The sequence below is a fragment of the Taudactylus pleione genome, unplaced genomic scaffold (assembly GCF_031769625.1).
Source record: "Taudactylus pleione unplaced genomic scaffold, aTauple2 ptg000964l, whole genome shotgun sequence".
Lineage (NCBI taxonomy): Eukaryota > Metazoa > Chordata > Amphibia > Anura > Myobatrachidae > Taudactylus > Taudactylus pleione.
Genome location: NW_028285365.1, coordinates 846117 through 872350, shown reverse-complemented (window position 1 = coordinate 872350; position 26234 = coordinate 846117). Strand labels below are relative to the sequence as shown.

At 42.5% G+C, this 26234-nt stretch overlaps 1 protein-coding gene across 1 annotated transcript in view; it reads right to left on the bottom strand.

The window, feature by feature from the left end:
• Nucleotides 1–26234, bottom strand: part of GRM7 (glutamate metabotropic receptor 7) — a 626056-nt gene that overhangs the window by 266480 nt on the left and 333342 nt on the right. Inside the window, exon 4 of the mRNA XM_088460040.1 lies at nt 15295–15449. Coding sequence (XP_088316166.1) covers nt 15295–15449 — 155 coding nt within the window. The remainder of the gene's footprint in view (nt 1–15294; nt 15450–26234) is intronic.

Here is a 26234-nt window from a genome sequence, read left to right as displayed (position 1 = left end):
AAATTGATCAATAGATCTCTGTGAGGATTGCGCTATTTGTATGCATGAAACAATATAGACTTAATGAGCGCTAAATCATTTTCATGGATTTCTTCTTTTCTTTTTACAAGTTGTTATACACTGTGCGGTGGAGCCATATGGTGTTAATCCGCTATAGGGGGATATATACAGTGCCCAGAAAAATCTCCTGTTTCAGTGACTCCATAAAATACACTTTGTGTACATTAATTGTCAATGCTTAGTATAGTATATGTGTGTACAGTGCTGTGTACATTGTTATGTGTATGACCTGGATGTGCACCTTCTCCCTAATTCTACAGCGCCCTCTGTGCAATTTGAGACAATGGACGGCTTAGTGACAGGAACATGCAGATGGCGGAGTCATTGGGATCAGCATTCCGGTACAAAGTGAAAGGAAAAATAGTTTTACACTTTTTTTTTGGCACAACCGTGTCTAATGCATAATATATAATGTATGACTGCCCAAAGCAACAATCAAACATTCAACACGATGACGTTTCGTAGGCTTGAGTGCTGGTTTCTGGATACAAAGTAAATATATTAGAGAAACGGGTAATCGCAATGGTTAATGACACTTTATATTGCTATAGGTAATATATGGAATGTAGAACGTGGCTTATTTTATGTAGAAATTCATATCTGTGCAACTTTGCAATTATTGGCGTGATCATTAGTTGTCGCTTTGCTTACTTTACCATGGGATAAAATCACCAAAACCACCTCACAATAGGCTTAACCATGGGCCATGGGTATTTATGCCCTGTGCCTCAGTGACGTCACTAGTTCCTAGTTTGTATTCTCCATTATCGAGCAGATTCAATTGGATACAATAAGCCGCAGTTTTGTGAAAAGTTTACACTAGTATGAACCTTTCACCAGAAATGCATATTGTGCAACCCTATTAGCCACGGTTTACGCAAGTGCGAATTCTTCAGAGAAAAAAACGTCAAAAAGTTTTTACCATCTCAGATCAGGTGAAAAATTGTGCAAAACCCCCATTTTTGCTAAAATGTTAGGACTTGGTTCAGAACCCCTTGGACACCAAGCCCCCCTTTCCCTTAATAAATAATTAGGCAAAAAATAATGTTTCAATTAGCTTAATTTGCCCAATAATGTTGCCATGTCATATTTGGGGCAAAAAAAGTAAAAAGTGATAGAAAATAAGTTTAAAGTTTTGGGATAGGTATTTTGGGGGGTATATAGATGGGACAGATATTTTTAGGATTGCAGGAGCAAGTGACGTGTATTTTTAACATGCACTTTTATGACACAAAAATATACTTACACCCATTTTAATTTACCCCCAATTTAACTACAGCATTTATTTTTCTCCAAAAAATGCATATAACAGGTTAGAAAAAAATGCATATAACATGTTAGACAAAAATACACATAACATGTTAGAAAAAAATGCATATAACAGGTTAGAAAAAATGCATATAACATGTTAGAAAAAAATACATATAACATGTTAGAAAAAAATGCATATAACATGTTAGACAACATGTTAGACAAAAATACATATAACATGTTAGAAAAAAATGCATATAACAGGGTAGAAAAAAATGCATATAACACGTTAGAAAAAAATACATATAACATGTTAGAAAAAATGCATATAACAGGTGAGAAAAAATGCATATAACATGTTAGAGAAAAATGCATATAACATGTTAGAAAAAAATGCATATAACAGGTTAGAAAAAATGCATATAACATGTCAGATCAGGTGAAAAATTGTGCAAAACCCCCATTTTTGCTAAAATGTTAGGACTTGGTTCAGAACCCCTTGGACACCAAGCCCCCCTTTCCCTTAATAAATAATTAGGCAAAAAATAATGTTTCAAATAGCTTAATTTGCCCAATAGTGTTGCCATGTCATATTTGGGGCAAAAAAAGTAAAAAGTGATAGAAAACAAGTTTAAAGTTTTGGGATAGGTATTTTGGGGGGTATATAGATGGGACAGATATTTTTAGGATTGCAGGAGCAAGTGACGTGTATTTTTAACATGCACTTTTATGACACAAAAATATACTTACACCCATTTTAATTTACCCCCAATTTAACTACAGCATTTATTTTTCTCCAAAAAATGCATATAACAGGTTAGAAAAAAATGCATATAACATGTTAGACAAAAATACACATAACATGTTAGAAAAAAATGCATATAACAGGTTAAAAAAATGCATATAACATGTTAGAAAAAAATACATATAACATGTTAGAAAAAAATGCATATAACATGTTAGACAACATGTTAGACAAAAATACATATAACATGTTAGAAAAAAATGCATATAACAGGTTAGAAAAAAATACATATAACATGTTAGAAAAAATGCATATAACAGGTGAGAAAAAATGCATATAACATGTTAGAGAAAAATGCATATAACATGTTAGAAAAAAATGCATATAACAGGTTAGAAAAAATGCATATAACATGTCAGATCAGGTGAAAAATTGTGCAAAACCCCCATTTTTGCTAAAATGTTAGGACTTGGTTCAGAACCCCTTGGACACCAAGCCCCCCTTTCCCTTAATAAATAATTAGGCAAAAAATAATGTTTCAAATAGCTTAATTTGCCCAATAATGTTGCCATGTCATATTTGGGGCAAAAAAGTAAAAAGTGATGGAAAATAAGTTTCAAGTTTTGGGATAGGTATTTTGGGGGTATATAGATGGGACAGATATTTTTAGGATTGCAGGAGCAAGTGACGTGTATTTTTAACATGCACTTTTATGACACAAAAATATACTTACACCCATTTTAATTTACCCCCAATTTAACTACAGCTTTTATTTTTTTCCAAAAAATGCATATAAAAGGTTAGAAAAAAATGCATATAACATGTTAGACAAAAATACACATAACATGTTAGAAAAAAATGCATATAACAGGTTAGAAAAAATGCATATAACATGTTAGAAAAAAATACATATAACATGTTAGAAAAAAATGCATATAACATGTTAGACAAAAATACATATTACATGTTAGAAAAAAATGCATATAACAGGTTAGAAAAAATGCATATAACATGTCAGAAAAAAATGCATATAACAGGTTCGAAAAAAATGCATATAATGTTAGAAAAATATGCATATAACATGTTAGAAAAAAAATGCATATAACATGTTAGAAAAAAATGCATATAACATGTTAGAAAAAAATGCATGTTAGAAAAAATGCATATAACAGGTTAGAAAAAATGCATATATATCATGTCAGAAACAAATGCATATAACATGTCAGAAAAAAATGCATTTAACATGTCAGAAAAAAATGCATATAACATGTTAGAAAAAAATTTATATAACAGCCATGTGACACAAATTAAGAAACCCAACCACTTTGAATATGTCCCCTAACAGACTTCTTTAGTGTTACCCAGTGTTAGTAGACTTGTTATGTTATACAGGCTGATATCTCCATTTTCATTTGTACTTTTTGCACATTACACAATGAAGAATTATCAGACGACTACCGCTTCGCGTCTTTTGTAATAGGATTGCGTGAATAGCGGGGATGCGCATATGTGCGAAAACGTAACGTTTTATCGGCTAATTGAATACAGCTCTATATCTGTCAGCAGACAAGATGGCTGCATCCACTCTCTGTAGACAGAAGCCAGGGACTCTCTGAAGCCAAGCACCCAGTGTACAACATCTACAGTACATGCAGGAACAGAATCCTTATTCCCAAACAATACATTTTGGGTGGATGAGAATCAGTCAGGCACAAAGGGCCCCATGTTTTAATTAGGAAGAAAAGCCAAATTAAATGCATGTGATAGGAGGTGTTTAGCTAAATCTCAGATAATTGTGATGAGTCTCTGTCACCTTAGAGGTGATAGAAGTGTGAGTGTCTATAAGTGTACAGCCATCAGCTGTAGCCGCTTTCATACAATGCTTCCGACAAAACACTTTGAATTAAAGGGCAGAGCCATTAAAACAGTGTTTGCATTTCAGCATAGCCTATTAAGCCTTAGATAAATGTAATACTTGGTGGAAAAAAAAATGTCCCCGCAATACAGCGCAGATCCAATCCATGATTAATTTGTGGAGAACTTGTGTTTAAGTATTCAGCGAGTCTTTTTATTTGATCCTTCAAAGGCAAATACATGTAACTGCCTTCAGTGGATTTTAAACCAGATTATTTTGATGCAAGTATTAAATACAACCACAGATATTTTACTATTTTTTATATTTTCTTGCTTTTCCCCCAAGTGCTTATTAAATGTGTTTGTTTCTTAAGCACTGTCTGTCTGTGTGTAAGTAACTTTGAAGTTGGAGGTGCTAGTATCAACATACAGTATAACCAGTCACTGCTTTAGTTGTTCATAGGTCTAGACTCAAGGCCCCCATACATCAGAGATTGATTGCAGCAATCGTGCAATTTGCAATCGATTGTGTACAAAAATCTTTCCCTTTTTCAATCAATTGCAGATTGCAGAATTGCCACAATCAATTGAAAAAGGGAAAGATTTTTATACACAATCTATTGCAAATTGCGCGATTGCTGCAATCAATCTCTGATGTATGGGGGCCTTAACCTGTAGCCAATCAGAGCATTAGAACACTGACAGAACAATAACAAATTTCAGCCAATCAGAGCATTAGAACTCACAAGGCTAGAGCACATCATAGCCAATCAGAGCATTAGAACACTCACAAGGGTCTTGTGAGTGTTATAATGCTCTGATTGGTTACGATGTGCTCTAGCCTTGTGACAAGGCTAGAGCACATCGTAACCAATCAGAGCATTAGAACACTCACAAGGCTAGAGCACTTTGTAGCCAATCAGAGCATGAGTACACTCATAGAACAAGAACATCATGTAGCCAATCAAAGCATTACAACTCCCAGGACAATGACAAATTGTAGCCAATTAGAGCATTAGAATTCACAAGGCTAGAACATATTGCAGCCAATCAAAGCATTAACACTGACACAAATCACAAGTGAAACAAAATGTGTACATGAGCTTTTTAGAACTATATTTCTACTTATTGCTCTTGATTTTTAATGCACCTCTAAGATCAGTCAGTATGGATGGAGAATGTTATATCTACGAGTCATACCTTTTAAAAAAATTCTAACTTGGACTGTGGGTTTTTGCTGGGTCTACCCGGGTCGCAGCTCAGTGTAAAAGGGTCCCTGAAAAATAACCCGGGTCAAGTGACCCAGCAATCCAACCCAGGTAGCTACCAGGGTTGGACCCAGGATGGACCCGGGTAATGGTGCAGTGTAAATGGTGTAACCCGGGTTATCTGACCTGGGTCATGCCTAAAATGAGCTGATTGATGGTTGTGGAGCATTCACCTCCCACTTTTTATGACCTCACAGGTTTAGCAGGGCAGACCCAAGTTCATTGTGAACAGGGCTGACCTGGGAGTAACCCAGATCGAAGGTGCAGTGTAAATGGGGTCTGACCTGGGTTGGAACCATGTCCAAAAACCCAGGTCGGAAATGGGTTTTTGGTGGAAAAAAGAGGAATAACATAGTGTCATACAGAGAGGTCAGGCACGCACCATGGGAGGTTATTTTAACAAACGCACCTAAAAATTAGTTTACAACCTACGAGCACCAGCTCATCCCAAAGGTTTGCTTCCCATATGTGGTCTTCTATGTTTAAATTGTATTAATTCAGCATATCTCAGTATATGAACATTGCTGCATTGCTTATTCTGTAAAATCTACTTGAGCTATTTATGTCAGCATGGCACCATATCCAACCATTTACACAGCTGAATCTGAAGCCCTTTGATTAAGTTTTGAACCCATGTTTTATGTGGTCCTGTGGTCACCGCCACAGGGAAGCCTCAGGGACTGGAGACCCCCAGCCGGCAATGGTGACTCATGCTCCATCAGCTACTTAAGCTGAACACTTTACAAATCAAGTGATTAACATGCAATTACTGTGTTACTGTTCTGTTCCTCTGCTCCTTTCCTGCATTATGGAAATTAGTTGTGACCTTACCCATTTAGCATAATTAATCAACATAAATGATCGCATCAAAGAGAGCCAGTTATAAAATAGGATTGGCATTGTGTTATGTCCCCCCATGTTAATGTACAGAAATATCTCATGTAAAATTATTTATAGATCATATATATCATAATCTTACTGTAAGTCTATCTTATATCTCTAAATCAATCATCTATCTATGTTCATCTCATATCTATCTATCTACAGCAGTGGTCGGGAAATAGGGGTAAATTACCCCACATGGGGCAAAAATTTAATTCCTGGGGGTAATGGATAGACATATGCATGCCCAGCTGTGCCGCAGGGAGACTCTAAGCCGGGCGCCCGGCTCCTTCCCTGCAGTGCCACGTTAGCCGGAGGCTGGAGTTCTCTTCTGAACTCCAGCTTCCGGCTCTCTCCATGCGCACTATGGGATAGATGTCATGACGTCTTTCCCATAGTTCCGAAGACCAGCCGGGCGGACAGGAAGGCGGTGGATGCAGGAGCGGGGATTAAGGTAAGTGTTTTGTTTTTTTGTACAAGAGGCACTACAGGGGCATTATATGGGGGCACTACTACAGGGCATTATATGGGGGCACTAATAAGGGGCATTATATGGGGGCACTACTACAGGGGCATTATATGGGGGCACTACTACAGGGGCATTATATAGGGGCACTAGTAAGGGGCATTATATGGGGGCACTAATAAGGGGCATTATATGGGGGCACTACTACAGGGGCATTATATGGGGGCACTACTACAGGGGCATTACATGGGGGCACTAGTACAGGGCATTATATGGGGGCACTAATAAGGGGCATTATATGGGGGCACTACTACAGGGGCATTATATGGGGGCACTAATAAGTGGCATTATATGGGGGCACTACTACAGGGGTATTATATGGGGGCACTACTACAGGGGCATTATATGGGGGCACTGATAAGGGGCATTATATGGGGGCACTACTACAGGGCATTATATGGGGGCACTAATAAGGGGCATTATATGGGTGCACTACTACAGGGCATTATATGGGGGCACTAATAAGGGGTATTATATGGGGGCACTACTACATGGGCATTATATGGGGCACTACTACAGGGGCATTATATGAGGGCACTAATAAGGGGCATTATATGGGGGCACTACTACAGGGGCACTATATGGGGGAACTACTACAGGGGCATTATATGGGGGCACTACTACAGGGGCATAACTATGGGGGCACTACTACAGGGGCACTACTATATGATTTCCTTCCTTTCAAATCAAGGGGGGTAACGTCGACGTATCATGACCACCCCCAAACTTTTCCAGCTACATAACCCGCTACCCCCCCCCCTCCATCTCGGCACCCCTGTTCATAAAGATTGTTATTGGTGCTAGAAAGCGCAGTGTACTGAGAGCTAGAATGCTCTGGACGCAAATGGAATTGTACAATGCCTCTGGTCTTGTGACCTATTCAGTGTTGGTCACATGAGCAAATTTGCGACTGTGGCTCTCTCCCCTTCACGTACCTGGGTGAGATGCGGCGGGTATATGAATGGAGGTGCCGCTTCACAGCGAGTAATAAAGTGAAAAATTGCCATACAATGCATGAGCATATCATTTAATGGTCACATAGTGCAGGTGATCCGTGCCCACGGGGCTTGGAACATCGGACTTGCTGAGCGAACCAGACACATTTATTATCTGTTAACTACAGTGTTGCAGCAGTTTCCATGTATTTACATAAATGGGTGTGCTGGAGACATTGTCATCCAATCAGACGCAGGCTGAGTTCACCATTATCATCAGTGTGCATATTACACAGTTGTAGAAGTCGCAAGTCGTCCCCTCCAGCCTCCAGGCAAACGTGACAGAATCTGTACAGCGACCATTTTAAGCACAATTCGCAACTACATGCCCACACCACCTCCTCAGTGGCAAACGCAGGATTTCTAGAGGGGGGTTTCCAAATGCTTGATTTTAGAGTGAGTGTGGCCAGTCCATGAAGAGGGCATAATTAGTACTTATCCAGCTTTAATATGTGTCATACAAAGTGTATTGTGTGTCATAATTCCAGCATATACAGGACCAGTGATCACAGTAACCCATTATATGTGTCATACATAGTGTATTGTGTGTCATAATTCCAGCATATACAGGACCAGTGATCACAGTAACCCATTATATGTGTCATACATAGTGTATTGTGTGTCATAATTCCAGCATATACAGGACCAGTGATCACAGTAACCCATTATATGTGTCATACATAGTGTATTGTGTGTCATAATTCCAGCATATACAGGACCAGTGATCACAGTAACCCATTATATGTGTCATACATAGTGTATTGTGTGTCATAATCCCAGCATATACAGGACCAGCGATCACAGTAACCCATTATATGCGGCCATAAAGCCATCCTGCCTGAGTTTAATGTTTTTATTTTAGATGTGGGCAACATTCCAGAGTAGTCCGGGAGTCTGGGGGAGCAGCAGAAGAACCTAGCATTGCCCTGGACATATATGTCCATATTGGTCTCTATAGCAACACATCCCTAACAGTAAAAGTTTTCCAGATCTCCTAGTTGGTGAACAGGTTATTTATTACTGGCTGAAGATCCATAGGTGGTGCTAATTATTTCATTTGTGATACTGAGAAGAACAAGCAGCACTAGGAAAATTCTATTATATTACTATTTCTATTGTGGTCATGGCGTGGGCTGGGGAGGGGGGTTTCCAGGCAGATGGAAACCCCCCCTGCGTTTGCCTATGCTCCTTACTGTTCTTTGCTCACTGCCTGTGTCTATATGCCTGTTCCATCAGCCCTCCCGGCTCTCTAGTCATACACAGTTACAAGTCGCGTGCACAAGTGACAGCAGATGATCCCCAACAAAAAATACTGAAAGTTGAGGCTAAAATAAAAGCAACAGATCACATTTACACCCAACTCTCAATGAGACCCGATGTATTTACACTTTAAAACATTTTCATTGAGCATTTCGAACACTTCGTCTGAAACCCTGCTGTTAGCTTTTTAAAAAACGCTGGTGGAATGAAACTTTTGCCCGTTTTTCGCAAGATTAACTATTTCACTTTGGCGCTATGAGACGCTGCTTTCGAAATGTGGATTGAAAATTAATTTTTTCACATCATCCTAATGTAAAATCCACTTTCCTTGTTATTCATTTGGGGATGTTGTCAGCATCCCGGCGTGCGGGATGCCAACGGTCAAAATACCGACGCCGTAATCCCTATAGCGTCGGGCTATAGAATACTGACTGCCAGCATCCCGAAGGTAAGTTGGGGGGAGGTGTAGGTATTAAGGGGAGGGTTAGGATTAGGGTGCGTGGAGGGGGAGGGTATGTTTAGGCATGGGGGGAGGTTAGGTCCAGACACCGGGCAGGGGTAAGGGTTAGCGTTAGGGTACGTACCTAATGGTGTCGGGATTCTGGCTGTCGGGATGGCGCTGTCTGTATTCTGACCGGCGGCATCCCGACCGCCGGAATCTGCCTGTGAATGGTTGTAAAACAGCATTTAAAAGGCATCTCTGTAGCAGTCAGAATAAGGTGTTTTGTAGGGTGAAGCAACATTGTTTCCACAGAGTAAACACCTAAATGTAGCATGTATTGGCATCGGAGAGCATGACGGGATGTAGTCTGGAAGCCGACGGTCTAAATGCCGACCGCCGGCTTCCAGACTCTCTAATCCCGGCGTGGTACTAATGACGCCTGTCATTAACCATACGCCCGGCATAACGAAGACCAACGCCCGGCATAACGAATGAAGGTAAGTCGGGCACCAGGCACGGACAGCCGCGGGGGGGAGGGTTAGGTTTAGGGTTACCGGGGGGGAATTAGGGTTAGGCACCCCCCTGGGAGTTTAGGGTTAGGCTAGGGGAAGGGGGGGAAGGGTTAGGTTTAGGGTTCCCGGGGGGGAATTAGGGTTAGGCACCCCCCTGGGAGTTTAGGGTTAGGCTAGGGGAAGGGGGGGGAGGGTTAGGCACCCCTGGGGGGAGGTTAGGGATAGGTACCCCCCTGGGAGACTTAGGTTTAGGCGGCAGGGAAGGGGGGGTTAGGTGTAGGCACTTAGGGGGTGGGTTAGGGTTAGGCACTTGGGGGGAGGTTAGAGTTAGGGGGGGAATTAGATTAGTTTATACTTACCTTAGGACGATCGGGATCTTCACCCTTGCTGGGCTGCTGCTGTCGGGATTTGAACTGTCCGGCCGGTGGTAATACCTTCTGCACCCAGCATGACATGTGCAGGCTGGTCTCTTTACAAAGTCACTTGATACTTTTCTGATAAATTCTCTTGCTCACAAGTAGATAGTTTAGAATCCACCGTAATATGAGCATGTTTTTGGAAAGTATCAGAATGATAGTAAATACAAACATTTGCCATTCATCCTTTTAGTAATATTGAGAAATGGAATAAAACGTTCTGTGGTCGTTCCCTTTAAATTCTAGCTCTGCATGATTTAAAACACAGACATCTGGTCGGCTAAAGTTTCTTTTCTACAAATATTCACCACTCGTGGCCACTTATCATTCACCTGCTCTCATTACACAGACTTCACAAAAATAGGTGACCCCAACCTTTCCTGTGACATTTTAAGCACTAGAGATAAATTTGTATCATTAACGCTCTCGTTAGCCTCTGTCACCTGGGTGCTCGCCCTGTACAGCGCAGCGCTTATCTGCTTCTATTATACTTCCCCCGCAAGGTGCCAGAGCCAAGGTTCTCCCAGCAGCCCCCATCCTACTCTCCCTCCCCACCCCCCACATACATACACCCCCACCTCCTGGCTCTAGATTCAGTTACCTTCTTAGCAATTTAAATGACAAGCGGATTTTACCCCTAAAACAAATCGTCTGTTCCCTTCTCCCAAACAGATGCTTCATATTAGATGATGAAACAGTGACATTAAATGTGTCTGTTCTAATTTTGCTCAGATTCATTAGCATGTAACAACAACAGAGATGACATCGCAGGCTAATTAGTGTGTGCGCGACGCCTGAGACAGGTAACAGCTTTCCTGCATTATCGTACCAATCCTAATCTAATACCATGAGGGATAGCAGGTGATCGCACATAAAGAATGATGTGTCAGCTTGTGAGGGTTCAATAACATATATCAGGGCTAAATGACAAGTGACTCTTCGCTGTCCAAGAACTACAAGTCTCAGCATGCCCTGACACTTTACAGTCATGTTGGTACACACTACAGTGCATGGCCATAGTCTCTGTTGACCCCTGGACCTCAGCACGCCGCAGCTGCAATAGATTTGCCACCGAGCCCATCTGTGAGGTCTGTGATTTGCAGCTATAGTACTTGAAGAATACTCTCTTCCTATCTGTATTGCATGACTCAAAGCTTAAGTGTTTATGAATAATGGAACAGTCACTGGCCCTGCCATATACTAGATATTTCTACAGCTCCGCCAAATCTCAGGTTTGCGGAGTGAGATGGAGGTGTTTCTGGATAAACATGAGATGAGCTGATTGCAGTAGAGAGTTGGTGCTCCGGTAAATATTACATTTCCAATTGCAGACTAAGATTATTTAAATGACATAAAATAAAAGGATAGAATTGGTACATTTTTAGGATGTTCTGTGTGGAGGCCTAGGCACTCCTCCATTCAAATTATACAAATGACTCTGAGATTTTGAGGGGTACCATCTGGACCTTTAGTGGAACCCATATTTCACTTCCATATTGCACTTTCACAAAAACAATGGACAACACGTACTGTAATCAGGGGTGTAAGTAGAATTTATGGGGCACCATAACAATATTTTCAAAGTTCTAGGCCCCCAGGCTTTGCCCTCTCCTCCTGTACATAAGAGCCAGCTGGTCACCTCCCCCCATCTCCAGATTGTCCTGCCCCTTGGAGCAGAATTATTCCCTTAATCCTCTGCAAAGTCAGCATTAAAATAAGGGATGACTTGTGTTTACCAGCCAGTAGGAGGCAGAATCCAGTCTCCATTACTGAGCCCAATACAACTGCCCTTCTTTAAAGTTGCCCTGGTTGTGGATCTGTATCAGGTATATAAAATCTTACATAATTTATTTTTCTTCTAGAGTTACAGTGGTGACCCTGCACATTCCACCAGATAACTCCTGATCGCTGACTCTGCTGTCTCCATTCCATCTTGTCACTTCCCCTGACACACGCACTCATCTCCTGATATACTCTGTGCTGCTGGGGGACCCTGCTCCTCACACTATATAACTCTCAGTCTGTGGCTTCCTGCTGCCTCCATTCCCCTCCTCACATCATGTCACTGCCCCTGTCACATGCAGCCCTGTCCTCACTGACACATCACTCATCTCCTGATATACTCTGTGCTGCTGGGGGACCCTGCTCCTCCTACTATATAACTCTCAGCCTGTGGCTTCCTGCTGCTCCCATTCCCCTCCTCACATCATGTCACTGCCCCTGTCACATGCAGCACTGTCCTCACTGACACATCACCCGTCTCCTGATATACTCTGTGCTGCTGAGGGTCCCTGCTCCTCCTACTATGTAACTCTGAGTCTGTGGCTTCCTGCTGCTCCCATTCCCCTCCTCACATCATGTCACTGCCCCTGTCACATGCAGCCTTGTCCTCACTGACACATCACTCATCTCCTGATATACTCTGTGCTGCTGGGAGACACTAATCCTTTCACTATATAACTATCAGTCTGTGGCTTCCTGCTGCTCCCATTCCCCTCCTCACATCATGACACTGCCCCTGTCACATGCAGCCCTGTCCTCACTGACACATCATCCGTCTCCTGATATACTCTGTGCTGCTGGGGGACCCTGCTCCTCCTACTATATAACTCTCAGCCTGTGGCTTCCTGCTGTTCCCATTCTCCTCACATCATGTCACTGCCCCTATCATATGCAGCCCTGTCCTCACTAACACATCACTCATCTCCTGATATACTCTGTGCTGCTGGGGAAACCTGCTCCTTCCACTATATAACTCTCAGTCTGTGGCTGCCTGCTGCCTCCATTCCCCTCCTCACATCATGTCACTGCCCCTGTCACATGCAGCCCTGTCCTCACTAATAAGGGGCCTAAAACAATCAATAGCCAATCACATGGTCCCCAGCAGCACAGAGTATATCAGGAGATGAGTAATGTGCTCTAAGGGGGAGATGCACTAAGCCTTGGAAAGTGATAAAGAGGAGAGCGATAAAGCACCAACCAATCAGCTCCTAATTGTCATTTTACAGGCTGTGTTTGAAAAATGGCAGTTAGGAGCTGATTCTTTAACCTGGTCCTTATCTCTCTCCAAGACATAGTACATATCCCCCTAAGAGCACATTACTCATCTCCTGATATACTCTGTGCTGCTGGGGTCCATGTAATTGGCTATTGGTTGTTTTATACTTGCCAGCTTCAAACCTGAAGGTATAAATATGCAGCGTACTTGGCTACTTTTTTTATGTCCTCTCCAGGAGAAGCCTGGACAAGAAATACAGCTTTGGGCGGGCGGGCGGGCTGGGCTTTCACATCATTAGGTCCGTATGGAGGGGGATTGTGTTGCCCCTCTCCTTCCATACGGGACGCAATTCCCAGTGGTATTATCGCCTAATCCTGACCACTACACTAGGAAGTGGGCAGGATGAAGGAGATTCGGCCACTCTCCTGGGGGTATGGGGGACTGCCCGAAAAATCGTGAGCCTCCCGCACCTTCTCAGAGAGTGGGCAAGTGTAATACTGTATGCAGGAGATGAAGACGTATATACCAGAAAGTGCCTGGACAATGTCTAAAGTACTTAATTCTGCGGCTTGTTCTAGAAATGGGTATAAGATGTTCTTTGGAATTTGAGCAGCAGCTGGATAAGAATTTTCATCTGTCATCATTTGGTCCTTAGCCAAACTCCCATCTACTGTAGCCAAAATCCTGGGAGTTGTGGGTCTGCCAGGGAGTCCGTCTCACTGCCTGGGCCAAGGTCACGGTTATTACACTCAGTCGAGTTTTCTCTATATTACCCCTGGATTTTTGTGGGAATATGATATTTGCAGAAATGTAGAACGAAATCTTCCTGATTAAGCTTTTTCTCCCCTCTGATCTCTGAATAGATTACAGAACGTCCTTGAGTCGCAAGATGAAACGCGCGTCTCCTTGTGACACGCTGTTGTTTTGACCCTGTGTCTACTCTCTTTGGACTTTGATATTTCCATCAGTCAGTTACCACCAAGGAACACCCACAAATTAGACAGTTGGAATTAATTATGAGAACAAGGGGAGGAAGGTGAATGCCCCCTACTTAATCTCTGTGCCAGCTGAGTTATTTAAATGAGAGAGAATTAATTCCAGTACACAAGTTTCAGACCATCGGAGATATCGCAGTTGGGCTTTTGTCACAGTCAGCCCAGGTCCCTGTGTTTTACAGCACTCTGTATATTCAGATACAATGGGCCTGATTCAGAGCCGCTCGTAAGCGGCAGTTCGTTCGCTCCGAGCGATGTTTGGCCAACTGCGCATGCGTACGGATCGTTATACGCATGCGCGAACCACTCAGTGCAGTCGAAATCAATGTGCTCGCAAAATAGCGAATGCCTGACAATTTGAGTGACAGAATGAGGCGTATGTGGGTGGTAACAGGGGAAGGTGCTTGAAAACGGGGAGTGGAGATCAGAACGCAGGCGTGCTTAAAGGTCAAAACGGGCGTTTTATGGGTGTGCATAATTAAAACAGCAGCGTCATTGACCACGTCACTGGGTTTTTTTTAAGCCAGAACTGCTTGCAAATTTGTGGTAGGAAAAACCGACCACAAGAATAGCGAGCAGTTCATACCCTGTTCGATGTACTCGATTAATCTAAAAAATAGCGGACATGACGTAGGATGCGAGCGGCCAGGGGGTGTAGTTTCCCAAAAAACGACCGCAAGTTTTGTTCGCTCGTTCAGACATAGAGGCGTGAACAGACCGCAAAGAGCGAACGGTTCATTTGAATAGCCACCCCTTTTTTCTGAACGAACGACCGCAAACTGCGTCCGGCTCTGAATCAGGCCCAATGTCCTCACAGTATTGCTTATTTAATTAAATGAACATTTAATTTTTGCTGGGAAGCAGAGGACGTCATCACAGGAACAAATGCTCTGTAGATCACTGAAGTCAAAGGGGCCCATTTATCATAGTTTTAAAACTCGTTGCGTATCATAATGATGCTCCAGCCAGTCAGCTCCTAACTGTCATCTGTTTGAAAAATGACAGTTGGGAGCTGATTGGACGGAGCACCCTGTATCATACGCATCGGGTTTTATACTCGGTTTGGCCTTTGTCACTGACATACCCTTACCTTCAATGGTTGCACGTTTGGGCAGGACGGTGATAGCGCCCTCAGCGACGTCCTCCAGGTGACTTATAGGGCCGATCTTTGACCCCCAGCTGTCCGATCCCACCCAGATGAAGTGTCCCACTTTGTCTGCTCTCTTCACCGCAGCCAAAACCTGTCTGGGGGAGATGAACAAGCCATGTAACAGCCTCAATAATCCCAAAGGTCTTATTTGTCATTTAGCCAATAGTCACAATGTACCTGTATTCAGCAAAAATTACGTCACATGGCATGTGGTTAGTTACCTGTTGACCCCGCTTGAGGCTTGACATACTCTTCGGACGGTGGCATTTAGGGAGGTTCCAACTTCCCCATTTTGATACATACCACGAAGTTGTTGTTTTGGGACGGATCATGTAGTGAACTGGACCAGACACAGATAAACAGTGGGTCCTGATTAAAGAATACAAGCTTCCCGTTCTCCGATTACTGCCTTGGCTGCCTAAGCTGCCTACTATTTTTCACCCAACTATGGAGGGTATCCAATTAGCAGCGATCAGCAAAAAATGGGGATATTTCACTGATTATCCCCATTTTTTTTCATCCTATCCTATTATTTTGGACGAAATAATAGGATATTTCGCCCGAAAACACATAGGATCCGTGATAAGCTCACGGACCTATGCGTTTCCACCACTGAGGCTGTGAAAAAATGGCAAACCCCCTCCCCACATTTATCATAGTTTATTTTTTGGGACCCATCAGCCTCAAAGTGTCTGCGTTGGGCGGTCCTTCGGGGCTAATTGGATTGCTCCACCTCGATCAATTAACAGCGCTACTTGGATACCCCCCTATAGGTCCAATGCTGGTTTGTACTACTCCCTCTATGTTGAATTCCTGGACATGGGCAGGGATCTCCCATGAGGGCCAGCTGGTTAGTTCTTCGGGTGTGCCTGCCTTTGGGACATTCAGACTACATGGTCTGTGCTAGATTTTGAGATATGGCGCTATCTTCAAATAAAGCATTTTCTGCATAGCAAAGCTATACGTAGGGTGTGTTCTAGACCCAACAAACTTGGAAACATTTTGTGTGTCCTCCTCCAGCCAGACCTGTTTCCTGTCTGTAGGGTACAAACTCTTGCTTGAGGGCACCTTCCAGGCACTCCCTAAATTGACTTCATTGCGTTCTGGGACCAGTGGTTACTGTTTAAGGAGTCCAGAAGTTATACTGACGCTTCCCACTATGGGCTGTATTCAATTAGAAGCGAAAAGTCGAGATCCGCGAAAAAGTATCGCCGATTGCGACTTTTCGCCTTTTCGTTTCGTCAGAAACTTATCTCCGTATTCAAGTTCACCCGCTTTTCGCGTACGCGGAAAGTCAACGCAATGTAATAGGCGAAAAAGACTCGCCACTGAATAGCAGGAGAAAAAAAGAGAAACATTTTTATTTTGGGGTGCAAAGGTGGGGAAACCACTCAGAACCCTTAGGACAGCCCCCCCCAAAGGACAACTGTGTCAAAAAATTCCAGAAAAAAATCTAAGAACACCCCCAAAAAGTACTTTGAATTTGGGGGTGAAAAAGCACAAAGTGGGGGGACAAGTTTGCAAACGAGTGAAATAAGGTTCTGGGGGTGCTGTAAGAAGGGGTGAAGTGTTTTGGGGATTTCAGGTGCTTTTATGAGGGAGGAATTTCACTTTTATTAAAACTACACTTTAGAGGCAGTAAAAGATGCTCGCACCCATTTTCAGGTACCCCAAATGTGCCAGGACTACTTATCTTCTCCCAAAAATCCTGCTTTATGCCATTCTTCACCACTTGTGCAAAGACGCTAATTAGAGGCAATTGTACCAACTTAAGTACCCCAAACAGTTTTATTAGGGCTAATCGGACACTGCTACATTGATCCCCAACATTTCTGCATCTTTTTGGGGGGGTTCAGGCTGATTTCCCCGATTCTGACACCACTTTCCGCCTGTTCTGACTTCGCGTGGCGCCGTTTTTGCATCTTTGGAATTGAATAGGGCGAATAGCGTTCACACGCATGATAAGTTTCCGCGGCTAAAATACGCGATGTAGGTGAAAAGTCTGGCATGTGAAACTTTATCGTGTACTTGAAACCAATTGAATACGGGCCTATATTAGGATTTTTGCTCCTTTGTCTTGTGTAGGGGGAAGGGGTCGGGGTTGCTTGGTCCCTTCACTGCTTTCCCAGCCAGCCTGCTATGATGCTGTTCAGGTCTCTTCCCCTCCTTCCTCATTTTTGCCCCCCTCTCCTGCTTCCCCATATTTTTCTCTCAAAGATTGTCTATTGCTGCTCTGACTCATCCGATAGGCTTTAGCCTTGATCTGGACCCTTCCTTTTTACGGCAACATTGCCGTAACCCAGTGGTTCTCAAACCCGGTCCTCAGGACCCCACACAGGTGACATTTTCCAGGTCACCCAGCAGGAGCACAGGCGCATACATTACTCACTGACACATTTTAAAAGATCCACACGTGGATTCTGTGAGGAGACCTGGAAAACACGCACTGTTTGGGCTCCTGAGGACCGAGTTTGAGAACCTGTGTTGTAGCCTATTGATGTCTTTCCTTTTCTATTAATTTAGTTGCACAATTCTGTGATTACCGGCATTGTGAAGTGGGGGACGTGGCCATAACTGAGGGCCTGATTCAGAGCCGGACGCTCTGAGAGAGCGCTTGCTCTGAATTAGGGCCGTCCCTCTTGATTTTTAGAGTGGCCTCCTGGCCGCTCGTATAGCTGTGGGTGACCGCCCACAGCTATAGCGAGCGGCTAGGAAGATGGTCGCGATGGTCAAGACCATCGTGACCATCGGGCTTGCGACGAGACCCTTGTGGTAGGGTCTCGTTGCCGCTAGCCCTGGAGTGCTTTCGGCTCAAACAGAGCCGAAAGCACTCCCACAGATATCACTTGTGATGTCAGTGGGGCTGGCCCCAGACAGTAGGCGTTCCCATGGGAACGCCTCCGTCTGGGCAGCCATGCCACCGGCCCGCCCACCAAAGGGGGCGTGCTGTCACTCAACATCGACAGCACGCCCCCTTTGGTACGAGACCCGGAGCGACAGTTTGCCCGTCGCTATCCGGATTTCGCGCATGCACGACGGAGCCGGCTCCGTCGTGCGCATGCGCACTGGGCCACCATCGACCTGCTTGCAAGCGCTCAGCACTCGCGAGCGGGTCTGAATCAGGCTCTGAGTGCGAATAGTCTCATTGGCTGCCCAGTTTAGCTCGGTAAGCGGGTGGCTCTGTGGGAGTGGCGGCCAGCTTTGGGAGACATCCTGGAGCCTCCCGGCTGTTCTGGGAGAGTAGGTAAGTACAGTATGTGACACAGAAATGAACTGGTACAGATGACAGAAGGGACCTCGGTTGATAGTGTTGAAGGGTTGAAGTAGCCCAGTCTTCCACATGTACTAAAAACTATCACAATTGCTTTGTGTGCAGAAAAACACCCTAAATTAACATATTTTTTTTATTGACTATATTATAAAATGCCGAAATGAAAAACAATAGAAAGAGTTTTACGGTGTTATCAGTACTAGCTATTGGGGCATCACAGGAATGAATCTGACAACCACACGCTCGAGGAATATTGTGAGGTTTAAATCTAAATGGTAATGAAGGAAATGTAGACATGCAAAATGTTTATCGAACTGTCCTACGATACATTATTTAAAGTCTCTCCAGCTGATAGAACACTCGGTGACGGTTGTTGGGGTTATTTCATAAAATGGTGAAACTTTATGTCCACAAATGTTTGTTAACCCAACCGATCAAATATTTCCATTCATTTTCTAAATTGCACTAGCATAAATGAGAGCATCAATCTGATTGGTCGCTATAGGTACAGTAATGCTCACTGTACACCACGTTAGTAAATAAGCCCCATTATGACCCATTTCCATATCTGAGGTCTTTCATTCTGATAGAGAGTCATAGTGTTTCTTCAGATTTCTTTTCAGATTCGCTATAAATGCCAACTCTCTCAGTGTAGACAGATGGGACAGACCCATTAAAAAATGGTTTTTCACTCAGGGGAGGAGGCGATATAGTGTTGTCCCCACCCACATTAACGATGTCATGCAGGTGATGTAATATCATCTTGTAACAGTCACAAATATATATGATTTTGTCCTGTTATCAGCTATTTTGAGCAATCTTCTATTGCATTGCTGACAGGGAATCTAAGCTGACAGTGAAACATCCTCCCCCTGATGGAAACCTTATTTCCCATATGTTGATATTTGCCTGTCACTTGGAGACCAATGGGCGCTGCTCTTTTGTGGGCAATATATGAGAGTTATAGGGAAAAATATACCAAGCCTTCTAAAGAGTGAAGCTGCCCATAGCAACCAACCAGCTTCTACTTATCATTTTATAGAATGTGCTTGATAAATGCTACCTTCAAGCTGATTGGTTGCTATGGACAACTTATCCACTGCCCTTAAATAATTTCCCCCATAGAGAGTTATAGCACAGTATATGAGTTGTATAGAGAGGTATAGCACAGTACTGTATATAAGATGTAGCAAAGTATATGATAGGTATAGCACAATATGTGGGAGCTATAGAGCAGTATACCATTGTATAGAATGTATACAGAGGTATTACACAGTATATGAGATGTGTAGCAATGTATTACACGGTATATGAGATGTATAGCAATATATTTCACAGTATATGAGGTATAGCGATGTATATCACAGTATATGAGGTATGGAGATGTATTTCACAGTATATGAGGTATAGAGATGTATATCACAGTATATGAGGTATAGAGATGTATATCACAGTATATGAGGTATAGTGATGTATATCACAGTATATGAGGTATAGAGATGTATTTCACAGTATATGAGGTATAGCGATGTATATCACAGTATATGAGGTATGGAGATGTATTTCACAGTATATGAGGTATAGAGATGTATATCACAGTATATGAGGTATAGAGATGTATATCACAGTATATGAGGTATAGAGATGTATATCACAGTATATGAGGTATAGAGATGTATATCACAGTATATGAGGTATAGCGATGCATATCACAGTATATGAGGTATAGAGATGTATATCACAGTATATGAGGTATAGCGATGCATATCACAGTATATGAGGTATAGCGATGCATATCACGGTATATGAAGTACAGCGATGTATATCACGGTATATGAGGTACAGAGATGTATATCACAGTATATGAGGTATAGCGATGTATATCACGGTATATGAGGTATTGCGATGTATATCACGGTATATGAGGTATAGAGATGTATATCACGGTATATGAGGTATAGAGATGTATATCACGGTATATGAGGTATAGCGATGTATATCACGGTATATGAGGTATAGAGATGTATATCACGGTATATGAGGTATAGAGATGTATATCACAGTATATGAGGTATAGCGATGTATATCACGGTATATGAGGTATAGCGATGTATATCACGGTATATGAGGTATAGAGATGTATATCACGGTATATGAGGTATAGAGATGTATATCACGGTATATGAGGTATAGTGATGTATATTACGGTATATGAGGTATAGCGATGCATATCACGGTATATGAAGTATAGCGATGTATATCAAGGTATATGAGGTATAGAGATGTATATCACGGTATATGAGGTATAGCGATGTATATCACGGTATATGAGGTACTGAGATGTATATCACGGTATATGAAGTATAGCAATGTATATCACGGTATATGAGGTATAGCGATGTATATCACGGTATATGAGGTATAGAGATGTATATTACGGTATATGAGGTATAGAGATGCATATCACGGTATATGAAGTATAGCGATGTATATCAAGGTATATGAGGTATAGAGATGTATATCACGGTATATGAGGTATAGCGATGTATATCACGGTATATGAGGTACTGAGATGTATATCACGGTATATGAAGTATAGCAATGTATATCACGGTATATGAGGTATAGCGATGTATATCACGGTATATGAGGTATAGAGATGTATATCATGGTATATGAGGTACAGAGATGTATATCACAGTATATGAGGTATAGCAATGTATATCACGGTATATGAGGTATAGCGATGTATATCACGGTATATGAGGTATAGAGATGTATATCACGGTATATGAGGTATAGAGATGTATATCACGGTATATGAGGTATAGTGATGTATATTACGGTATATGAGGTATAGAGATGTATTTCACAGTATATGAGGTATAGCAATTTATATCACGGTATATGAGGTATAGAGATGTATATCACGGTATATGAGGTATAGCGATGTATATCACAGTAAATGAGACATAACAGAGGTACATATCATCGTGTATGAGATACAAAGACATCACCATACATGAGATTTAATGTATAAAGTATTAGAGATTTACAGTGACGTGTATGACAGCATATAAGAGGTATAGAGAGCGATATCCCAGAATAGGAGAAGTAGGACGGGGTGTATTTCATATGCATGGAGGTAATTAAACACCCGAGCCTTTGGGTGACGGCCTCTGGACAGGAAGGGGCTAGTTGTTTAGTGAGGTAGTGTTGTGGGTGGGGTTAGGTTTGGTTAGCCTTTAGGATTGGGCAAGGGGCGGGGTTAAGTTTTGTTAGCCTATAGGAGTGGACAGGGGGTGGGTCAGTGCTATATCAGAGTTGCTGCTTGGCAGCCATTTCATGGCGGGAAAGAACGGTAGCAGTGGCCATCTGTCTTTGGAGCTTGAGGTGCTCTCCCTTCCAATACATGGATTAGGCTGATTCTACCCTACTGGGGTCAGCGGCAACCACCTAACCAGGTGGGCCTCACGTCGTGTCATTGGGGTGGGAGGTGGATACCTTGGGTGTGGTAATGGGCTGGCTGCTCGCCTCCCATTTAGACGATCGATGTGAGTATGCAGTTGGTGATCTTGCATTGTGCGGCCGTTCTCTCAGCACCACCATACTTTGTCTGTCTTTCTTTCTTAATCTATTAGTTAGTTCAGCTATACATTAAATAGTTTAATTAGTTTAAAAATAAATTAAGCTGACCGTCGTTTCCCCTGATACAAGTCTCTGTGTCGTTATTTCATTATGATTATGGTTGATGGTTTACCCTGCACTGTTAGGAGGGAACACTCATCAGGCGATGGGGAGTTTAATGAATATAGAGGTATATCACAGTACAGAAGTATAGATCAGTACATTAAGAGTTTAGGCACAGTATATGTGAAGTATAAAGAGGTATAGCACAGTAAATGAGAGGTATAGCATATCCTATGAGAGCAAGATCATAGCATATGAGAGGTATAGAGAGGTCTAATAAAAGAGGTATAGCATATCATATGAGAGCAACGGTGTAGCATGTCAGAGGTATAGTACAATATATTAGGTATAGCATATGAGAGGTATAGAAAGGTATAGTTTAATATATGAGGTATAGCATACATAGCAAATGAGAGGTATATAACAATATATGAGGTACAGCATACATAGCATATGAGAGGTAAAGAGAGGTATAGGACAATATATTAGGTATAGCATATGAGAGGTATAGAAAGGTATAGTACAATATATGAGGTATAGCATAGCATATGAGAGGTATAGTACAATATATGAGGTATAGCATAGCAAATGAGAGGAATAGAGAGGTATAGTACAATATATGAGGTATAGCATACATAGCAAATGAGAGGTAAAGAGAGGTATAGGACAATATATGAGGTATAGCATAGCAAATGAGAGGAATAGAGAGGTATAGTACAATATATGAGGTATAGCATACATAGCAAATGAGAGGTATAGAACAATATATGAGGTATAGCATACATAGCATATGAGAGGTATAGAAAGGTATAGTTTAATATATGAGGTATAGCATAGCATATGAGAGGTATAGTACAATATATGAGGTATAGCATAGCAAATGAGAGGAATAGAGAGGTATAGTACAATATATTAGGTATAGCATACATAGCATATGAGAGGTAAAGAGAGGTATAGGACAATATATGAGGTATAGCATAGCATATGAGAGGTATAGTACAATATATGAGGTATAGCATAGCAAATGAGAGGAATAGAGAGGTATAGTACAATATATGAGGTATAGCATACATAGCAAATGAGAGGTATATAACAATATATGAGGTACAGCATACATAGCATATGAGAGGTATAGAGAGATATAGTGCAACATATGAGGTATAGCAAAGCTAATGAGAGGTATAGAGAGATATACTGCAATATATGAGGTATAGCATAGCATATGAGAGGTATAGTACAATATATGAGGTATAGAATAGCTTATGAGAGGTATAGAGAGATATAGTGCAATATATGCGGTATAGCATAGCATATGAGAGCAAAAGCGTAGTATATGGGAGATATAAAGAGGTCCCCTAGTACAAGAGGTATAGCATTTCATATGAAAGCAATAATGTAGCATATCAGAGGTATTGGGGGAGATGTACTAAGCTCTGAAAAGTGATAAACTGCAGAGTGATAACCACCAGCCACTCAGCTCCCAACTGTCATGTTACACTCAGCTCCTAACTGTCATGTTACACTCAGCTCCTAACTGTCATGTTACACTCAGCTCCTAACTGTCATGTTACACTCAGCTCCTGTCATGTTACACTCAGCTCCTAACTGTCATGTTACACTCAGCTCCTAACTGTCATGTTACACTCAGCTCCTAACTGTCATGTTACACTCAGCTCCTAACTGTCATGTTACACTCAGCTCCTAACTGTCATGTTACACTCAGCTCCTAACTGTCATGTTACACTCAGCTCCTGTCATGTTACACTCAGCTCCTAACTGTCATGTTACACTCAGCTCCTAACTGTCATGTTACACTCAGCTCCCAACTGTCATGTTACACTCAGCTCCTAACTGTCATGTTACACTCAGCTCCTAACTGTCATGTTACACTCAGCTCCTGTCATGTTACACTCAGCTCCTAACTGTCATGTTACACTCAGCTCCTAACTGTCATGTTACACTCAGCTCCCAACTGTCATGTTACACTCAGCTCCCAACTGTCATGTTACACTCAGCTCCTAACTGTCATGTTACACTCAGCTCCTAACTGTCATGTTACACTCAGCTCCCAACTGTCATGTTACACTCAGCTCCTAACTGTCATGTTACACTCAGCTCCCAACTGTCATGTTACACTCAGCTCCCAACTGTCATGTTACACTCAGCTCCTAACTGTCATGTTACTCTCAGCTCCCAACTGTCATGTTACACTCAGCTCCTAACTGTCATGTTACACTCAGCTCCTAACTGTCATGTTACACTCAGCTCCTAACTGTCATGTTACACTCAGCTCCCAACTGTCATGTTACACTCAGCTCCCAACTGTCATGTTACACTCAGCTCCTAACTGTTATGTTACACTCAGCTCCTAACTGTCATGTTACACTCAGCTCCTAACTGTCATGTTACACTCAGCTCCTAACTGTCATGTTACACTCAGCTCCTGTCATGTTACACTCAGCTCCTAACTGTCATGTTACACTCAGCTCCTAACTGTCATGTTACACTCAGCTCCCAACTGTCATGTTACACTCAGCTCCCAACTGTCATGTTACACTCAGCTCCTAACTGTCATGTTACACTCAGCTCCTAACTGTCATGTTACACTCAGCTCCTAACTGTCATGTTACACTCAGCTCCTAACTGTCATGTTACACTCAGCTCCCAACTGTCATGTTACACTCAGCTCCCAACTGTCATGTTACACTCAGCTCCTAACTGTCATGTTACACTCAGCTCCTAACTGTCATGTTACACTCAGCTCCTAACTGTCATGTTACACTCAGCTCCTAACTGTCATGTTACACTCAGCTCCTGTCATGTTACACTCAGCTCCTAACTGTCATGTTACACTCAGCTCCCAACTGTCATGTTACACTCAGCTCCCAACTGTCATGTTACACTCAGCTCCTAACTGTCATGTTACACTCAGCTCCTAACTGTCATGTTACACTCAGCTCCTAACTGTCATGTTACACTCAGCTCCTAACTGTCATGTTACACTCAGCTCCTAACTGTCATGTTACACTCAGCTCCTGTCATGTTACACTCAGCTCCTAACTGTCATGTTACACTCAGCTCCTAACTGTCATGTTACACTCAGCTCCTAACTGTCATGTTACACTCAGCTCCTAACTGTCATGTTACACTCAGCTCCTAACTGTCATGTTACACTCAGCTCCTGTCATGTTACACTCAGCTCCTAACTGTCATGTTACACTCAGCTCCTAACTGTCATGTTACACTCAGCTCCCAACTGTCATGTTACACTCAGCTCCTAACTGTCATGTTACACTCAGCTCCTGTCATGTTACACTCAGCTCCCAACTGTCATGTTACACTCAGCTCCCAACTGTCATGTTACACTCAGCTCCCAACTGTCATGTTACACTCAGCTCCCAACTGTCATGTTACACTCAGCTCCTAACTGTCATGTTACACTCAGCTCCTAACTGTCATGTTACACTCAGCTCCTAACTGTCATGTTACACTCAGCTCCTAACTGTCATGTTACACTCAGCTCCTAACTGTCATGTTACACTCAGCTCCTAACTGTCATGTTACACTCAGCTCCCAACTGTCATGTTACACTCAGCTCCCAACTGTCATGTTACACTCAGCTCCCAACTGTCATGTTACACTCAGCTCCCAACTGTCATGTTACACTCAGCTCCTAACTGTCATGTTACACTCAGCTCCTAACTGTCATGTTACACTCAGCTCCCAACTGTCATGTTACACTCAGCTCCTAACTGTCATGTTACACTCAGCTCCCAACTGTCATGTTACACTCAGCTCCCAACTGTCATGTTACACTCAGCTCCTAACTGTCATGTTACTCTCAGCTCCCAACTGTCATGTTACACTCAGCTCCCAACTGTCATGTTACACTCAGCTCCTAACTGTCATGTTACACTCA